Source organism: Littorina saxatilis, linkage group LG4, assembly GCF_037325665.1.
Source record: "Littorina saxatilis isolate snail1 linkage group LG4, US_GU_Lsax_2.0, whole genome shotgun sequence".
Classification (NCBI taxonomy): domain Eukaryota; kingdom Metazoa; phylum Mollusca; class Gastropoda; order Littorinimorpha; family Littorinidae; genus Littorina; species Littorina saxatilis.
In genome coordinates, this window is record NC_090248.1 from 69,134,246 (window position 1) to 69,154,623 (window position 20,378).

The 20,378-nt window shown below is 45.3% G+C and overlaps 2 protein-coding genes across 2 annotated transcripts; both read left to right on the forward strand.

The window, feature by feature from the left end:
• Positions 1 to 15,726: 15,726 nt before the first annotated feature.
• Positions 15,727 to 18,435, forward strand: LOC138965696 (uncharacterized). The gene is made up of 2 exons (XM_070337872.1): positions 15,727 to 17,513; positions 17,607 to 18,435. The coding sequence occupies exons 1-2, from the start codon at positions 15,727 to 15,729 to the stop codon at positions 18,433 to 18,435; spliced, it is 2,616 nt and encodes an 871-aa protein (XP_070193973.1).
• Positions 18,436 to 18,453: 18 nt separating this feature from the next.
• LOC138965697 (uncharacterized) lies at positions 18,454 to 20,088 on the forward strand. Its single transcript, XM_070337873.1, has 2 exons — positions 18,454 to 19,295; positions 19,416 to 20,088. The coding sequence occupies exons 1-2, from the start codon at positions 18,454 to 18,456 to the stop codon at positions 20,086 to 20,088; spliced, it is 1,515 nt and encodes a 504-aa protein (XP_070193974.1).
• The last annotated feature ends 290 nt before the right edge of the window (positions 20,089 to 20,378 follow it).

Here is a 20,378-nt window from a genome sequence, read left to right on the forward strand (position 1 = left end):
TTCCTGTATGACAGCATATTAACTCATTTGCGTTCATTCACAAAACCTCGATTTTTGGCAATTTGTTAAAGATTGTGTACATTTTCATGAACGGTCGTTAACTTTTTTGAAGAGTACATATGCCGCCCTACAATTACTGAATTACATAATTATATTGAAACAAACTTATCTTTGACAGTCTTACCTGCCCCTGTGGAATCCGCAGTTTAATCACACAGTGGAAGTAATCTTTGCTCGAAAAATCCTCATAAGAGTGGTCGAGATGCAACAGCCATGCTGGTGCAGTGTCACGACTGATGTTGAAACCTGTCACCATCTCTCCTCGCTGAGCAAACAGTTCCCTGAAGACATGATCCTCGGGGTTCTTGAGCCTGCAGCCTGGTCTTTGGTCTAAGTAGACTTTTCGATCAACGAGGTCAAGCACTCCAGTTTGGTTAAAGCAGCGAAACAGCTCCTCTGGGGTCATGTGCAATGACTCAAAGTCTCGAGGGCCGTTGCCACGCGTCAAGGTCTCCTTGATTGTCTCTACTGAGCTGCGTGTCATTGTCGCGTTGTTCCTCGGCTGTTCTGTCAAATGACGGTGGTTGTAATGGCTGTGTGTGGGGTTAACCTTGAGTTCGTTCTGATCGCTGTACGTGCGGCGAGGCTTCAGTTCGTCAGTATCGCGGTGTGTCTGGTTAAGTTTGAGTTCGTCAGTATCGCGGTGTGTCTGGTTAAGTTTGAGATCGTCAGTATCGCGGTGTGTCTGGTTAAGTTTGAGTTCGTCAGTATTGCGGTGTGTCTGGTTAGGTTTAAGATCGTCAGTATCGCGGTGTGTCTGGTTAAGTTTAAGTTCGTCAGTATCGCGGTGTGTCTGGTTAAGTTTGAGTTCGTCATTATCGCGGTGTGTCTGGTTAAGTTTGAGTTCGTCAGTATCGCGGTGTGTCTGGTTAAGTTTGAGTTCGTCATTATCGCGGTGTGTCTGGTTAAGTTTGAGTTCGTCAGTATCGCGGTGTGTCTGGTTAAGTTTGAGTTCGTCAGTATCGCGGTGTGTCTGGTTAGGGTTGAGTTCGTCATTATCGTGGTGTGTCTGGTAAAGTTTGAGTTCGTCAGTATCGCGGTGTGTCTGGTTAGGGTTGAGTTCGTCATTATCGCGGTGTGTCTGGTTAAGTTTGAGTTCGTCAGTATCGCGGTGTGTCTGGTGAGGGTTGAGTTCGTCATTATCGCGGTGTGTCTGGTTAGGGTTGAGTTCGTCATTATCGCGGTAAGTCTGGTTAAGTTTGAGTTCGTCATTATCGCGGTGTGTCTGGTTAAGTTTGAGTTCGTCATTATCGCGGTGTGTCTGGTTAGGGTTGAGTTCGTCAGTATCGCGGTGTGTCTGGTTAAGTTTGAGTTCGTCATTATCGCGGTGTGTCTGGTTAAGTTTGAGTTCGTCATTATTGCGGTGTGTCTGGTTAAGTTTGAGTTCGTCAGTATCGCGGTGTGTCTGGTTAAGTTTGAGTTCGTCATTATTGCGGTGTGTCTGGTTAAGTTTGAGTTCGTCATTATCGCGGTGTGTCTGGTTAAGTTTGAGTTCGTCAGTATCGCGGTGTGTCTGGTTAAGTTTGAGTTCGTCAGTATCGCGGTGTGTCTGGTGAGGGTTGAGTTCGTCATTATCGCGGTGTGTCTGGTTAGGGTTGAGTTCGTCATTATGGCGGTGTGTCTGGTTAAGTTTGAGTTCGTCATTATGGCGGTGTGTCTGGTTAAGTTTGAGTTCGTCAGTATCGCGGTGTGTCTGATTAGGGTTGAGTTCGTCATTATCGCGGTGTGTCTGGTTAAGTTTGAGTTCGTCAGTATCGCGGTGTGTCTGCTTTGGGTTGAGTTCGTCATTATCGCGGTGTGTCTGGTTAAGTTTGAGTTCGTCATTATCGCGGTGTGTCTGGTTAAGTTTGAGTTCGTCAGTATCGCGGTGTGTCTGGTTAAGTTTGAGTTCGTCATTTGCGCGGTGTGTCTGGTCAGGGTTGAGTTCGTCATTATCGCGGTGTGTCTGGTTAAGTTTGAGTTCGTCATTATCGCGGTGTGTCTGGTTAAGTTTGAGTTCGTCAGTATCGCGGTGTGTCTGGTTAAGTTTGAGTTCGTCATTATCGCGGTGTGTCTGGTTAGAGTTGAGTTCGTCAGTATCGCGGTGTGTCTGGTTAAGTTTGAGTTCGTCAGTATCGCGGTGTGTCTGGGTAAGTTTGAGTTCGTCATTATCGCGGTGTATCTGGTTAGGGTTGAGTTCGTCATTATGGCGGTATGTCTGGTTAAGTTTGAGTTCGTCATTATGGCGGTGTGTCTGGTTAAGTTTGAGTTCGTCATTATCGCGGTGTGTCTGGTTAAGTTTGAGTTCGTCAGTATCGCGGTGTGTCTGGTTAGGGTTGAGTTCGTCATTATCGCGGTGTGTCTGGTTAGGGTTGAGTTCGTCATTATCGCGGTGTGTCTGGTTAGGGTTGAGTTCGTCATTATCGCGGTGTGTCTGGTTAAGTTTGAGTTCGTCATTATCGCGGTGTGTCTGGTTAGGGTTGAGTTCGTCATTATCGCGGTGTGTCTGGTTAAGTTTGAGTTCGTCAGTATCGCGGTGTGTCTGGTTAAGTTTGAGTTCGTCAGTATCGCGGTGTGTCTGGTTTGGTTTGAGTTCGTCAGTATCGCGGTGTGTCTGGTTAGGTTTGAGTTCGTCATTATCGCGGTGTGTCTGGTTAAGTTTGAGTTCGTCATTATCGCGGTGTGTCTTTTTAGTGTTGAGTTCGTCATTATCGCGGTGTGTCTGGTTAAGTTTGAGTTTGTCATTATCGCGGTGTGTCTGGTTAAGTTTGAGATCGTCATTATCGCGGTGTGTCTGGTTAAGTTTGAGTTCGTCATTATCGCGGTGTGACTGGTTAAGTTTGAGTTCGTCATTATCGCGGTGTGTCTGGTTAAGTTTGAGTTCGTCAGTATCGCGGTGTGTCTGGTTAGGTTTGAGTTCGTCATTATCGCGGTGTGTCTGGTTAAGTTTGAGTTCGTCATTATCGCGGTGTGTCTGGTTAGGGTTGAGTTCGTCATTATCGCGGTGTGTCTGGTTAAGTTTGAGTTTGTCATTATCGCGGTGTGTCTGGTTAAGTTTGAGATCGTCATTATCGCGGTGTGTCTGGTTAAGTTTGAGTTCGTCATTATCGCGGTGTGACTGGTTAAGTTTGAGTTTGTCATTATCGCGGTGTGTCTGGTTAAGTTTGAGTTCGTCAGTATCGCGGTGTGTCTGGTTAAGTTTGAGTTCGTCATTATCGCTGTAAAGGTTGGCTTCATTGCCATCAAAGACAGTAGGGTCACTCTTCGGCTCCCAAGCATCTCTTTCTCTATAGGAAGTCATCTTCACTTCAGTCTTTGCAGACGTTCTATTGGAGTACCAGAACACGTTCTGGAAATATGTTCTTCTCGACGTTCCCGTGAACAGAGGAACACCGTTCTTGCTTTTGGACATGCTGGCCGTGACCGTGGATATATTCACTGGATTCTCAGTCTCCGATTCTTCAAATCGTGATGGTGTATGGTTTCTGGTTTGTGATCGCCGTTGTGGCATAGTGGATGCAGCCGATACAGAAATGAAAAGAAAAAGAATGCTTGCAGTGTGTATTGCAAGCAGGGCAGTGGGATTGGGAAGTTTAGCGTTTAATCTGCAGATGGACTTCATTGCAACAATGTCAAATAACGAAGTTACGATAATGTTGTGCGGAATTTCCTTTGCTCCTGCATTGTGTAGAAAGCTAACTGTAACATTCAACCTGCACGTAAAGAACAAATACATTTCATTTTCATCTTAGGCGTCAGAATTTGCAACACAAAACAAGAGTACACTGTCAGATTAAGCGGTAAGAAGTTAAGACAGAGACATCAAACTCAGAGACAGACGAACTCGGATACACAGATACACGCAGACACACGCAGACACACGCAGACACACACACACACACACACACACACACACACACACACACACACACACACACATACATACACACACACATCCACACACACACATACACACACACACACATCCAGACACACACAAACACACACACATACACACACACTCGCGCGCGCGCGCTTTATAATTATTCAGTTGTGTGGGTGGTGTTGTTGCTGTCTTTGTTGGTGATGGTGACTGGTAGAAGTGTGTTTAGGGCTTAATTCCTCCTCCTCCTCCCCCTCCTCCTCCCCCCTTCTCCGTGTTGCCTGTGCTGCCACCTGGCGGTAGCAGTGTTCACTTTAACAGTCGGCCGTCATTCCGCGAAAAAGAAGCCGAGCGTATCACATCCACACATAATTGTTCGGTCTTCTCCAACGCTTGACGACGATGACAACAGTGATAGTCATGATGACGATCATACTGAAGTTGATAAAGATTGGCTTCGTCGCCATCAAAGACAGCAGGGTCACTCTTCCGCTCCAAAGCATCTCTTTCTCTATAGGAAGCCATCTTCACTTCAGTCTTTGCAGACGTTCTATTGGAGTACCAGAACACGTTCTGGAAATATGTTCTTCTCGACGTTCCCGTGAACAGAGGAACACCGTTCTTGCTTTCGGACATGCTGGCTGTGACCGTGGATATATTCAATGGATTCTCAGTTTCCGATCCTTCAAAACGTGATGGCGCATGGTTTCGGTTTTGTGATCGCCGTTGTGTCATAGATAGTGCAGCCGATACAGAAAAAAAAGGCTTGAAGTGTGTTGAGCAAGCAGGGTGAGGGGAGCGGAAGGCGAAGCGTTTGATTTGGAGATGGACTTCAGTTCACCGATGTCAAGTTACGAAGTGACGATGATGTGCGGAATTTCCTTTGCTGCTGCATTCTGTAGGAAACTAACTGTAACATTACAGTTAAGATTTAGATTAAGACAGTTAGACTGAAAGGTGTTAAAGTTTAACCTGCATTGTAAAAAAAGATCAATGAAGAAGGATGCTCCCCGCCAAAAAAAAAAAGGATTAAAGCAACCTGCATGCAACTGAGGTCCAAAAAAAAATATAAAATAAGAACTGTAACATTCAACCTGCACGTCAAGGATGAATACATTTTCATTTCAGGCGTCATAATAACACACACACAAAGAGTACACAGGCAGATTCACCGGCAAGACATAAGAACAGAGACAGCGTACACAGAGACAGAAAAGCTCAAAGGCACATGCACTTGTAGACACATTTTCTGTTGTTGTTGTTGTTGTTGTTGTTGTTGTTGTTGTTGGCTGTGGAGGTGGTGGTGGTGGCAGTGTGGTGGTGGCTTTCTTCTTCTTGTTCCTCTTCTTCTCCTCCAGTGGGAGCTAGCCTGTGCTGCCACCTGGTGGCGGTGTTGACTTCAGTCGACCTTCATGCCGCGGAAGGGAAGCCGAGTCTGCCACATCCACACAGACTCGGACTCTCCGAACGCTTGACGACGACGACGGTGATAGCGATGATGACGAGGATAGCGAGGATCATTATCATAACGACGTGTTGTTGACAACGACGATGATGATAATGTGGAATATGAGGGGCAGGAGGGGGAGCAGGATGCGCTAAGGAAAAAGATATGACGGGAATGATGACAACAGTAGCGAGATTTAAGAAACAGCACGTTTCGTTTTGCAGCTCGTTTCGTTTGGTGAATGAGTCACCCCGCGAAACGGAACGTGTAACGAGACGGCATAGGCCGCAGACAAGATTTAGATGTATTCACGTTTCGTTTCGGAATGAAAGGCCGGGCATGGCAGGATATGATCCGCTGACTGGGCATGGCATAATTTCAACTCCACGAGTCAATAAAGGATTGACATACTCGCATTGCACGCACAAGAGCTTCACATTTTTCAATTCATGCACCTGATCACATACGAAGCCAGAATAAAAATTCGATGCGATGACCTACTTCTGCTTCGCCATTTGCTTTCTCACCATGAAGTTGGATAAATGTACCAGGATCAGCACCCTTCAAAATATTTCAGTTCACAACAGTTGTCTACCTCCAATGAACACATTCTCAGCGCTGAAAGACTGTGAAAGGGTTGATGAATCTAGCAATGCATAAAATGGCCAACAAATAAAACTGTTAGTGTGCAAAAATACTCACAAAAGTTGACGAAATATTGTTCGTTTTTTGGGGGTGGAAAACGTGACTGCGTTTTGACGTTCCACGTTCCGTTTCAGTTGACCTTCACCTTTCCAGCGAGAGACCCCCGAAATAATGACGTTTACCACAACTTCAAAACGAAACGTCCCAACGTTTCGTTTCTTAAATCTCCGTAGTATTGCTGGAGTGTGATAAAGTGCAGACCTTTTGCATAGATTTTGTAAATTGGTTCAAGGTGAACTGCACCCATTGTGACAATATAAAACTTTGGTTCGATTTGGTATGGCGAACAATGTAGTCACCGATAAAGTTTTTGATGTGTTAGTAATTTGTGCCAAACACCAAATCTATATTTCCAAAATGAACAAAAATCATTTTCAGACATTTAGTAGAAATCTCAAAGATTTATCTGTGAAAAATACAACGCAGCTATAAATAATACGCTGGATGCATTTTACAAGGATTGGCGTTTGTCTCCAAGAGCACATTGATATAAGTTAATCTTGTTGTGCTCCTTTATGATAAAATTCAATTATGGCTTTGTATTTATGCAACTGAAGAAAAACTGGTTAAAACCAACTTAAAGGCACCAACATAACGGCACAAACATAACGGCACCAACATAACAGCACCAACTTAACGGCATCAAGTTAACAGCACCAACATAACAGCACCAACTTAACGGCACCAACATAACATCACCAACTTAACAGCACCAACTTAACAGCATCAACTTAAAGGCACAGTACGCCTCCCGTAAACCATCACAGATACTGTCAGGCTTTTACACACAGTACAAACACCCTTCCATTTGAACACTCACCGAACGGGAGCATCCTAGGTGCCCTACGTAAAGAGCGAGCAATTTTCAAAGAATTAATTTTTCGGATTGAGACCATCTCAATCGGACCCATCCTGAACTCAGGTCAAAAATGAGTTACTTCCCTTCAACTGGCAATAGCCGTTGTGCGTTTTGACGCTAGACCTAACTTTTAAAATCTAAATAATAAATTGACAGCTTGTTACACAAACATTCTTAAATCATAAAAGAATTATTTTTTCATCAAGACAAGATCAGTACAATTCGAAGTTTTGAAAGTTTGAAAAAAGAAAAGCCCGGAAGCAGGGTCACGCAAGGTCGTGGTTTTCGTAGCAGACGACGGTTTATAGGCAGTCAAAAGCCATCGCTCGAGTTCTTATGAACCACATTCGTTTGTTTCGTGACAAGTCAGAGGTACATAATAACGTGCTATTGCAGATAAGCTCACAGCGGGCCGCATTCAAATTGCAAACTGACGACTGCATTGTGAAAAAGGGAAACTGGATCACACGGGTTCACGATGGCTCAGGGGTAAGATAAACCACGCAAAAATAAATTCTTTGAAAATTGCTCGCTCTTTACGTAGGGCACCAAGGATGTTCCTGTTTGGTGAGCTTTCAAATGGAAGGGTGTTTGTACTGTGTGTAAAAGCCTGACAGTATCTGTGATGGTTTACCGGAGGCTTACTGTGCCTTTAACGGCACCAACATAACATCACCAACTTAACAGCACCAACTTAACGGCACCAACTTAACGGCACCAACTTAAAGGCACCAACTTAAAGGCACCAACTTAACGGCACCAACTTAACGGCACCAACTTAAAGGCACCAACATAACGGCACCAACTTAAAGGCACCAACTTAACGGCACCAACTTAACAGCACCAACTTAACAGCACCAACTTAACAGCACCAACTTAACAGCACCAACTTAACGGCACTAACTTAACAGCACCAACACAACAGCACCAACTTAACAGCACCAACTTAACGGCACCAACTTAAAGGCACCAACTTAATGGCACCAACACAACAGCACCAACTTAACGGCACCAACATAACGGCACCAACTTAACGGCACCAACATAACGGCACCAACTTAACGGCACCAACATAACGGCACCAACTTAACGGCACCAACTTAACAGCACCAACTTAACGGCACTAACTTAACAGCACCAACACAACAGCACCAACTTAAAGGCACAGTACGCCTCCCGTAAACCATCACAGATACTGTCAGGCTTTTACACACAGTACAAACACCCTTCCATTTGAACACTCACCGAACGGGAGCATCCTAGGTGCCCTACGTAAAGAGCGAGCAATTTTCAAAGAAATAATTTTTCGGATTGAGACCATCTCAATCGGACCCATCCTGAACTCAGGTCAAAAATGAGTTACTTCCCTTCAACTGGCAATAGCCGTTGTGCGTTTTGACGCTAGACCTAACTTTTAAAATCTAAATAATAAATTGACAGCTTGTTACACAAACATTCTTAAATCATAAAAGAATTATTTTTTCATCAAGACAAGATCAGTACAATTCGAAGTTTTGAAAGTTTGAAAAAAGAAAAGCCCGGAAGCAGGGTCACGCAAGGTCGTGCACGTGGTTTTCGTAGCAGACGACGGTTTATAGGCAGTCAAAAACCATCGCTCGAGTTCTTATGAACCACATTCGTTTGTTTCGTGACAAGTCAGAGGTACATAATAACGTGCTATTGCAGATAAGCTCACAGCGGGCCGCATTCAAATTGCAAACTGACGACTGCATTGTGAAAAAGGGAAACTGGATCACACGGGTTCACGATGGCTCAGGGGTAAGATAAACCACGCAAAAATAAATTCTTTGAAAATTGCTCGCTCTTTACGTAGGGCACCAAGGATGTTCCTGTTTGGTGAGCTTTCAAATGGAAGGGTGTTTGTACTGTGTGTAAAAGCCTGACAGTATCTGTGATGGTTTACCGGAGGCTTACTGTGCCTTTAACGGCACCAACATAACATCACCAACTTAACAGCACCAACTTAACAGCATCAACATAACAGCACCAACTTAACGGCACCAACTTAAAGGCACCAACTTAACGGCACCAACTTAAAGGCACCAACTTAACGGCACCAACTTAACGGCACCAACTTAAAGGCACCAACATAACGGCACCAACTTAAAGGCACCAACTTAACGGCACCAACTTAACAGCACCAACTTAACAGCACCAACTTAACAGCACCAACTTAACAGCACCAACTTAACGGCACCAACTTAACGGCACTAACTTAACAGCACCAACACAACAGCACCAACTTAACAGCACCAACTTAACGGCACCAACTTAACGGCACCAACTTAAAGGCACCAACTTAATGGCACCAACACAACAGCACCAACTTAACGGCACCAACATAACGGCACCAACTTAACGGCACCAACATAACGGCACCAACTTAACGGCACCAACTTAACAGCACCAACTTAACGGCACTAACTTAACAGCACCAACACAACAGCACCAACTTAACAGCACCAACTTAACAGCATCAACTTAAAGGCACAGTACGCCTCCCGTAAACCATCACAGATACTGTCAGGCTTTTACACACAGTACAAACACCCTTCCATTTGAACACTCACCGAACGGGAGCATCCTAGGTGCCCTACGTAAAGAGCGAGCAATTTTCAAAGAATTAATTTTTTTCGGATTGAGACCATCTCAATCGGACCCATCCTGAACTCAGGTCAAAAATGAGTTACTTCCCTTCAACTGGCAATAGCCGTTGTGCGTTTTGACGCTAGACCTAACTTTTAAAATCTAAATAATAAATTGACAGCTTGTTACACAAACATTCTTAAATCATAAAAGAATTATTTTTTCATCAAGACAAGATCAGTACAATTCGAAGTTTTGAAAGTTTGAAAAAAGAAAAGCCCGGAAGCAGGGTCACGCAAGGTCGTGGTTTTCGTAGCAGACGACGGTTTATAGGCAGTCAAAAGCCATCGCTCGAGTTCTTATGAACCACATTCGTTTGTTTCGTGACAAGTCAGAGGTACATAATAACGTGCTATTGCAGATAAGCTCACAGCGGGCCGCATTCAAATTGCAAACTGACGACTGCATTGTGAAAAAGGGAAACTGGATCACACGGGTTCACGATGGCTCAGGGGTAAGATAAACCACGCAAAAATAAATTCTTTGAAAATTGCTCGCTCTTTACGTAGGGCACCAAGGATGTTCCTGTTTGGTGAGCTTTCAAATGGAAGGGTGTTTGTACTGTGTGTAAAAGCCTGACAGTATCTGTGATGGTTTACCGGAGGCTTACTGTGCCTTTAACGGCACCAACATAACATCACCAACTTAACAGCACCAACTTAACAGCATCAACATAACAGCACCAACTTAACAGCACCAACATAACGGCACCAACTTAACGGCACCAACTTAAAGGCACCAACTTAACGGCACCAACTTAAAGGCACCAACTTAAAGGCACCAACATGACGGCACCAACTTAAAGGCACCAACTTAACGGCACCAACTTAACAGCACCAACTTAACAGCACCAACTTAACAGCACCAACTTAACAGCACCAACTTAACAGCACCAACTTAACGGCACCAACTTAACGGCACTAACTTAACAGCACCAACACAACAGCACCAACTTAACAGTACCAACACAACAGCACCAACTTAACAGCACGAACTTAACGGCACCAACTTAAAGGCACCAACTTAATGGCACCAACACAACAGCACCAACTTAACGGCACCAACTTAACGGCACCAACTTAAAGGCACCAACATAACGGCACCAACTTAACGGCACCAACTTAACAGCACCAACTTAACAGCACCAACTTAACAGCACCAACTTAACGGCACCAACTTAACGGCACTAACTTAACAGCACCAACACAACAGCACCAACTTAACAGCACCAACACAACAGCACCAACTTAACAGCACCAACTTAAATAAATTCTTTGAAAATTGCTCCCTCTTTACGTAGGGCACCAAGGATGTTCCTGTTTGGTAAGCTTTCAAATGGAAGGGTGTTTGTACTGTGTGTAAAAGCCTGACAGTATCTGTGATGGTTTACAGGAGGCTTACTGTGCCTTTAACGGCACCAACATAACATCACCAACTTAACAGCACCAACTTAACAGCATCAACATAACAGCACCAACTTAACAGCACCAACATAACGGCACCAACTTAACGGCACCAACTTAAAGGCACCAACTTAACGGCACCAACTTAAAGGCACCAACTTAACGGCACCAACTTAACGGCACCAACTTAAAGGCACCAACATAACGGCACCAACTTAAAGGCACCAACTTAACGGCACCAACTTAACAGCACCAACTTAACAGCACCAACTTAACAGCACCAACTTAACGGCACCAACTTAACGGCACTAACTTAACAGCACCAACACAACAGCACCAACTTAACAGCACCAACACAACAGCACCAACTTAACAGCACCAACTTAACGGCACCAACTTAAAGGCACCAACTAAATGGCACCAACACAACAGCACCAACTTAACGGCACCAACATAACGGCACCAACTTAACAGCACCAACATAACGGCACCAACTTAACGGCGCCAACTTAAAGACACCAACTTAACGGCACCAACTTAAAGGCACCAACATAACGGCACCAACTTAACGGCACCAACTTAAAGACACCAACTTAACGGCACCAACTTAAAGGCACCAACTTAACGGCACCAACTTAACGGCACCAACTTAAAGGCACCAACATAACGGCACCAACTTAAAGGCACCAACTTAACGGCACCAACTTAACAGCACCAACGTAACAGCACCAACTTAACAGCACCAACTTAACAGCACCAACTTAACGGCACCAACTTAACGGCACTAACTTAACAGCACCAACACAACAGCACCAACTCAACAGCACCAACACAACAGCACCAACTTAACAGCACCAACTTAACGGCACCAACTTAAAGGCACCAACTTAATGGCACCAACACAACAGCACCAACTTAACGGCACCAACATAACGGCACCAACTTAACGGCACCAACATAACGGCACCAACTTAACGGCACCAACTTAACAGCACCAACATAACGGCACCAACTTAAAGGCACCAACTTAACGGCACTATCTTAACAGCACCTACACAACAGAACCAACTTAACAGCACCAACTTAACAGCACCAACTTAACAGCACCAACTTAAAGGCACCAACATAACGGCACCAACTTAAAGGCACCAACTTAACGGCACCAACTTAACAGCACCAACGTAACAGCACCAACTTAACAGCACCAACTTAACAGCACCAACTTAACGGCACCAACTTAACGGCACTAACTTAACAGCACCAACACAACAGCACCAACTTAACAGCACCAACACAACAGCACCAACTTAACAGCACCAACTTAACGGCACCAACTTAAAGGCACCAACTTAATGGCACCAACACAACAGCACCAACTTAACGGCACCAACATAACGGCACCAACTTAACGGCACCAACATAACGGCACCAACTTAACGGCACCAACTTAACAGCACCAACATAACGGCACAACCTTAAAGGCACCAACTTAACGGCACTATCTTAACAGCACCTACACAACAGAACCAACTTAACAGCACCAACTTAACGGCACCAACTTAAAGGCACCAACTTAATGGCACCAACTTAAAGGCACCAACTTAAAGGCTTCAACTTAACGGTACCAAATTAAAGGCACCAACTCAAAGGCACCAACTTAACGGCACCCAACTTAAAGGCGCCAACTTAAAGGCACCAACTTAAAGTCACCCAACTTAAAGTCACCCAACTTAAAGTCACCCAACTTAAACTTAAAGTCACCCAACTTAAAGTCACCCAACTTAAAGTCACCCAACCTGGTTATCTGCCACACTTTTCGGATCAACTATTTCTGTCACAAGGGTCTCATGTTTTGATGTAACCCTTAGGTTCTTTTTCCTATACATATTCTTGATATAGAGACCATCAAGCCACGCGTTGCTTATCACTATGAGTCAAATGATTTGGTTATTGATAGAGAAAATATAAGCAGCACTGCTTCTGTTTTTGCGACCTAAGTCACATGGCTCAAATGTGATAACAACGCTACAGTCACAGAAGTCACATGGCTCAAACGTGATAACAACGCTACAGTCACAGAAGCAGACGGTAGCCCTACTATACGAGGCCCCTGTCATGAACCATGCGCACCATCTCGCGTCTGCCCAGCATGCTACGTGGGCCAAGCGCATTCTATTTCTATCGCATGGACACAAATGCATACATTCAACGGGCTGACTTTCTCTGTTTAGATGAGATCCCCAGACCATTTTGTCCTTTTTTCGATACATGTCTTTGATGACGTCATATCCGGCTTTTAATGAAAGTCGAGGCACTGCACTGTCACGCCCTCATTTTTCGATCAAATTTCGACAAAGCCCGGACTATGGGGTTCCATTTTTGCCTGGTAGCTTAACAATTGAATGATGAGTTTGTTCATTAAAAATCGAAAACATTTACACGTCCACCACTAGCCCCTCAGCCTGACAGTACCTACGCGAGCGAGAATGGACCTTTGAGCGTTCATTCTATATCTCCTGCCATTTTATAGTTTCAAACCCTGTAACTCACAACGCAAAAAATATTACGAAATAATATTTAAATGAGCTTAACGTGGCAAACACCGTAAGAAAATAGATAAACTCCCTTTCACCAAAGATCAAAACAACACATTTCATGGTTATTATTGATTCTGTAAATTAGATTTGTTTTTGTTTTGTCTAACTGCAAACAGGACGACTGAAGCATTACATATCTAAATAGCAGATGGCCCCCTCCCGGGAGACATTTTAGTTTGTGTGTGTGTGTGTGTGTGTGTGTGTGTGTGTGTGTGTGTGTGTGTGTGTGTATGTGTGTGTGTGTATGTATGTGTGTTTGTATGTGTGTGTGTATGTGTGTGTGTATGAGTGTGTGTGTGTGTGTGTGTGTGTGGTGTGTGAGTGTGTGTGTGAGTGTGTGTGTGTGTGTGTGTGTGTGTGTGTGTGTGTGTGATATATTATGTGTGGCATGTGTGGCACACGTGTGTACTATGTGTGGCGCGTGCCCGCGCGCGCGTGGGTATGTGTGTATGTGTGTGTGTGTGTGTATGTGTGTGTGAGTGTGGCGTGAGTGTGTGTATGTGTGTGTGTGTGTATGTGTGTGTATGCATGTGTGGTGTGGTGTGGTGTGTGTGTGTGTGTGTGTGTGTGTGTAATTGTATCTTTTGAACCAGCCGAACATTCAGGAGATATATCAATGTATGTAAAGGCATTGAAAAATTCCTGGACGTGTGGAGCACTGCCTATTTCAGTTAGGAATTACTGTCACTCTCCTGGGATGCGTGTGTGGATGCGTGCGTGTGTTTGTGTGTGTGTGTGTATGTGTATGTGTATGTGTGTGTGTGTGTATGTGTGTGTGTGTGTGTGTTAGTGTTAGTGTTAGTGTGTGTGTGTGTGTGTGTGTGTGTGTGTGTGTGTGTGTGTTGTGTGTGTGTGTGTGTTACAACTAAATGCAAGATTATACACAGGCGCGCGCACACACTCACACGCAAATATAATACATAATTATATACATGATCAATATAATAAATATATACACACACATACACGCACGCACGCACGCACGCACGCATCCACACACACACACACACACACACACACACACACACACACACACACACATTAGGTACGGAGGAAAATACTACGGGACAGTACATGGGAAAACACGAGGTGTAATTATTCTAAGCGATTCCCAAAGGTGACGACCTAGTATAGCCTAGTCATTGTTTGATTTGACTGTGATGACCTAGTATAGCCTAGTCATTGTTTGATTTGACTGTGATGACCTAGTATAGCCTAGTCATTGTTTGATTTGACTGTGATGACCTAGTATAGCCTAGTCATTGTTTGATTTGACTGTGATGACCTTTGCAGAAACCTGATGTAAAGTAAGCTGATTGAACTAACTCGAAAGAAGACAACATTATCTGAAAAGACAAACACGTATGCATACACTGTTTTTGCAATTTAAAACCTTCACAGTATTATAGGGTTTCTTTTTTAGTTTATTTGCATACAGGACGAATCGGCCACTAAATATCTGAAATAGCAACTATCCATGTCCTTAGAGACATTTATGTGTGTGTGTGTGTGTGTGTGTGTGTGTGTGTGTGGTGTGTGTGTGTGCATGTGTGTGTATGATAGTGTGTGTGTGTGTGTGTGTATGTGTGTTAGTGTTAGTGTGTGTGTGTGTGAGTGAGAGAGAGGGAGAGCGCGTGTGTGAGTGTGTGCGTGTGTGTGTTTACATAGTAGCGAGCGCAGCTTTCAGTCTCTCAACGAAGAGGAATCACTCTATGCAGACAACGCAGGTGTACCGTGCAGTAGTTCCCCCCCTTCACCGCTGTGAGACTTGGACAGTATACAGTCGCCACGCAAAGCAACCGAACTCATTCCACTTCCGAAGTGCTCAGTGCTCGCAATGCTCCAAAGCTGACAACAATGAAAAGCTGGGCATGCGCGGTGTATGCATTACGGGGTCCTACATTGAGCACGTTGTGTGCATTACGGGGTCCTACATTGAGCACGTTGTGTGCATTACGGGGTCCTACATTGAGCACGAAGTCGACTTCGCGAAGTCTTTTCACCGAAAGCTTCGTGCGTCTAGCTTCTTGAAATATACTTTGTGTAGTCGATTTCGTCAAGTTAAGGACAGGCTTGACGAACGTCTGCTGAAGACTGTTTGATGGCGAGCTGTTGTCGGGTAAGCAATGCCACGGAGAACAAGGGACCCGCTACAAAGACACCATGAAAGCTTCCCTACTGTGCTGCAACATGAAAGCTTCCCTACTGTGCTGCAACATGAAAGCTTCCCTACTGTGCTGCAACATGAAAGGTTCTCTACCGTGCTGCAACATGAAAGCTTCCCTACTGTGCTGCAACATGAAAGCTTCCCTACTGTGCTGCAACATGAAAGGTTCTCTACTGTGCTGCAACATGAAAGGTTCCCTAATGTGCTGCAACATGAAAGCTTCCCTACCGTGCTGCAACATGAAAGCTTCCCTACCGTGCTGCAACATGAAAGCTTCCCTACCGTGCTGCAACATGAAAGCTTCCCTACTGTGCTGCAACATGAAAGCTTCCCTACTGTGCTGCAACATGAAAGCTTCCCCACTGTGCTGCAACATGAAAGGTTCCCTACTGTGCTGCAACATGAAAGGTTCCCTACTGTGCTGCAACATGAAAGGTTCCCTACTGTGCTGCAACATGAAAGGTTCCCTACTGTGCTGCAACATGAAAGGTTCCCTACTGTGCTGCAACATGAAAGGTTCCCTAATGTGCTGCAACATGAAAGGTTCCCTACTGTGCTGCAACATGAAAGCTTCTCTACTGTGCTGCAACATGAAAGGTTCCCTACTGTGCTGCAACATGAAAGGTTCCCTAATGTGCTGCAACATGAAAGGTTCCCTACTGTGCTGCAACATGAAAGCTTTCCTACTGTGCTGCAACATGAAAACTTCCCTACCGTGCTGCAACATGAAAGCTTCCCTACCGTGCTGCAACATGAAAGCTTCCCTACTGTGCTGCAACATGAAAGCTTTCCTACTGTGCTGCAACATGAAAGCTTCCCTACCGTGCTGCAACATGAAAGCTTTCCTACTGTGCTGCAACATGAAAGCTTCCCTACCGTGCTGCAACATGAAAGCTTCCCTACCGTGCTGCAACATGAAAGCTTCCCTACTGTGCTGCAACATGAAAGCTTCCCTACTGTGCTGCAACATGAAAGCTTCCCTACTGTGCTGCAACATGAAAGCTTCCCTACTGTGCTGCAACATGAAAGCTTACCCACTGTGCTGCAACATGAAAGGTTCCCTACTGTGCTGCAACATGAAAGGTTCCCTACTGTGCTGCAACATGAAAGGTTCCCTAATGTGCTGCAACATGAAAGGCTCCCTACTGTGCTGCAACATGAAAGCTTCTCTACTGTGCTGCAACATGAAAGGTTCCCTACTGTGCTGCAACATGAAAGGTTCCCTAATGTGCTGCAACATGAAAGGTTCCCTACTGTGCTGCATAATGAAAGCTTGCCTACTGTGCTGCATAATGAAAGCTTGCCTACTGTGCTGCAACATGAAAGCTTGCCTACTGTGCTGCAACATGAAAGCTTCCCTACTGTGCTGCAACATGAAAGCTTCCCTACCGTGTTGCAACATGAAAGCTTCCCTACCGTGCTGCAACATGAAAGCTTCCCTACTGTGCTGCAACATGAAAGCTTCCCTACCGTGCTGCAACATGAAAGCTTCCCTACTGTGCTGCAACATGAAAGCTTCCCTACCGTGCTGCAACATGAAAGCTTCCCTACCGTGCTGCAACATGAAAGCTTGCCTACTGTGCTGCAACATGAAAGCTTCCCTACTGTGCTGCAACATGAAAGCTTCCCTACTGTGCTGCAACATGAAAGCTTCCCCACTGTGCTGCAACATGAAAGCTTCTCTACTGTGCTGCAACATGAAAGCTTCTCTACTGTGCTGCAACATGAAAGCTTGCCTACTGTGCTGTAACATGAAAGCTTGCCTACTGTGCTGCAACATGAAAGCTTGCCTACCGTGCTGCAACATGAAAGCTTCCCTACTGTGCTGCAACATGAAAGCTTCTCTACTGTGCTGCAACATGAAAGCTTGCCTACTGTGCTGCAACATGAAAGCTTGCCTACTGTGCTGCAACATGAAAGCTTGCCTACTGTGCTGCAACATGAAAGCTTGCCTACTGTGCTGCAACATGAAAGCTTCCCTACCGTGCTGCAACATGAAAGCTTCCCTACTGTGCTGCAACATGAAAGGTTCCCTACTGTGCTGCAACATGAAAGGTTCCCTACTGTGCTGCAACATGAAAGGTTCCCTACTGTGCTGCAACATGAAAGCTTCTCTACTGTGCTGCAACATGAAAGGTTCCCTACTGTGCTGCAACATGAAAGGTTCCCTAATGTGCTGCAACATGAAAGGTTCCCTACTGTGCTGCAACATGAAAGCTTGCCTACTGTGCTGCAACATGAAAGCTTGCCTACTGTGCTGCAACATGAAAGCTTGCCTACTGTGCTGCAACATGAAAGCTTCCCTACTGTGCTGCAACATGAAAGCTTCCCTACTGTGCTGCAACATGAAAGCTTCCCTACTGTGCTGCAACATGAAAGCTTCCCTACTGTGCTGCAACATGAAAGCTTCTCTACCGTGCTGCAACATGAAAGCTTCCCTACTGTGCTGCAACATGAAAGCTTCCCTACCGTGCTGCAACATGAAAGCTTGCCTACCGTGCTGCAACATGAAAGCTTGCCTACTGTGCTGCAACATGAAAGCTTCCCTACTGTGCTGCAACATGAAAGCTTCCCTACTGTGCTGCAACATGAAAGCTTCTCTACTGTGCTGCAACATGAAAGCTTCTCTACTGTGCTGCAACATGAAAGCTTGCCTACTGTGCTGTAACATGAAAGCTTGCCTACTATGCTGCAACATGAAAGCTTGCCTACCGTGCTGCAACATGAAAGCTTCCCTACTGTGCTGCAACATGAAAGCTTGCCTACTGTGCTGCAACATGAAAGCTTGCCTACTGTGCTGCAACATGAAAGCTTGCCTACTGTGCTGCAACATGAAAGCTTGCCTACTGTGCTGCAACATGAAAGCTTGCCTACTGTGCTGCAACATGAAAGCTTGCCTACTGTGCTGCAACATGAAAGCTTGCCTACTGTGCTGCAACATGAAAGCTTCCCTACTGTGCTGCAACATGAAAGCTTGCCTACTGTGCTGCAACATGAAAGGTTCCCTACTGTGCTGCAACATGAAAGGTTCCCTACTGTGCTGCAACATGAAAGGTTCCCTACTGTGCTGCAACATGAAAGGTTCCCTACTGTGCTGCAACATGAAAGGTTCCCTAATGTGCTGCAACATGAAAGGTTCCCTACTGTGCTGCAACATGAAAGGTTCCCTACTGTGCTGCAACATGAAAGGTTCCCTAATGTGCTGCAACATGAAAGGTTCCCTACTGTGCTGCAACATGAAAGCTTGCCTACTGTGCTGCAACATGAAAGCTTGCCTACTGTGCTGCAACATGAAAGCTTCCCTACTGTGCTGCAACATGAAAGGTTCTCTACCGTGCTGCAACATGAAAGCTTCCCTACTGTGCTGCAACATGAAAGCTTCCCTACCGTGCTGCAACATGAAAGCTTCCCTACTGTGCTGCAACATGAAAGCTTCCCCACTGTGCTGCAACATGAAAGCTTCTCTACTGTGCTGCAACATGAAAGCTTCTCTACTGTGCTGCAACATGAAAGCTTGCCTACTGTGCTGTAACATGAAAGCTTCCCTACCGTGCTGCAACATGAAAGCTTGCCTACCGTGCTGCAACATGAAAGCTTCCCTACTGTGCTGCAACATGAAAGCTTCTCTACTGTGCTGCAACATGAAAGGTTCCCTACTGTGCTGCAACATGAAAGCTTGCCTACTGTGCTGCAACATGAAAGCTTGCCTACTGTGCTGCAACATGAAAGCTTGCCTACTGTGCTGCAACATGAAAGCTTCCCTACCGTGCTGCAACATGAAAGCTTCCCTACTGTGCTGCAACATGAAAGCTTCCCTACTGTGCTGCAACATGAAAGCTTGCCTACTGTGCTGCAACATGAAAGGTTCCCTACTGTGCTGCAACATGAAAGCTTGCCTACTGTGCTGCAACATGAAAGCTTCCCTACTGTGCTGCAACATGAAAGCTTGCCTACTGTGCTGCAACATGAAAGCTTCCCTACCGTGCTGCAACATGAAAGCTTCCCTACTGTGCTGCAACATGAAAGGTTCTCTACCGTGCTGCAACATGAAAGCTTCCCTACTGTGCTGCAACATGAAAGCTTCCCTACCGTGCTGCAACATGAAAGCTTCCCTACTGTGCTGCAACATGAAAGCTTCCCTACTGTGCTGCAACATGAAAGCTTCCCTACCGTGCTGCAACATGAAAGCTTCCCTACTGTGCTGCAACATGAATCCAGACACATGGGATATGGGAAGCCGCTCCAGACCTCCTGGCGCGGTCTGACCCACTCTGGCACCATGGCATTCGGAGAACTTTCCTCAACGGCCCTTCCATCTTGATGGTAACACATTGCAGGCGCTTAATCCAGTATAATGGAAGATTCTAAATTATAATGGCAGAAGGATTTTGAAATTTGGATATGTAGGGCCTATCTCACACATTTAAACACGAACGCACAAACTAGCACACGTGCACTTTGAAACAGCCAGAATAATGAATAAGCGAATGCACACACACAGACACACAGACACACAGAGACACACAGAGACACACAGAGACACACACACAGACACACAGAGACACACACACAGACACACAGAGACACACACACACACAGACACACAGACAC

What these genes read in the sequence shown, in the direction of transcription:
- LOC138965696 (XM_070337872.1), top strand. Translation starts at nt 15,727, where the DNA reads ATGCCACGGAGAACAAGGGACCCGCTACAAAGACACCATGAAAGCTTC. An exon ending in GAAAGCTTGCCTACTGTGCT is followed by an intron (nt 17,514 to 17,606) that starts GTAACATGAAAG and finishes GCAACATGAAAG; the next exon opens with CTTCTCTACTGTGCTGCAAC.
- LOC138965697 (XM_070337873.1), top strand. Translation starts at nt 18,454, where the DNA reads ATGCTGCAACATGAAAGCTTGCCTACCGTGCTGCAACATGAAAGCTTC. An exon ending in GAAAGCTTGCCTACTGTGCT is followed by an intron (nt 19,296 to 19,415) that starts GTAACATGAAAG and finishes GCAACATGAAAG; the next exon opens with GTTCCCTACTGTGCTGCAAC.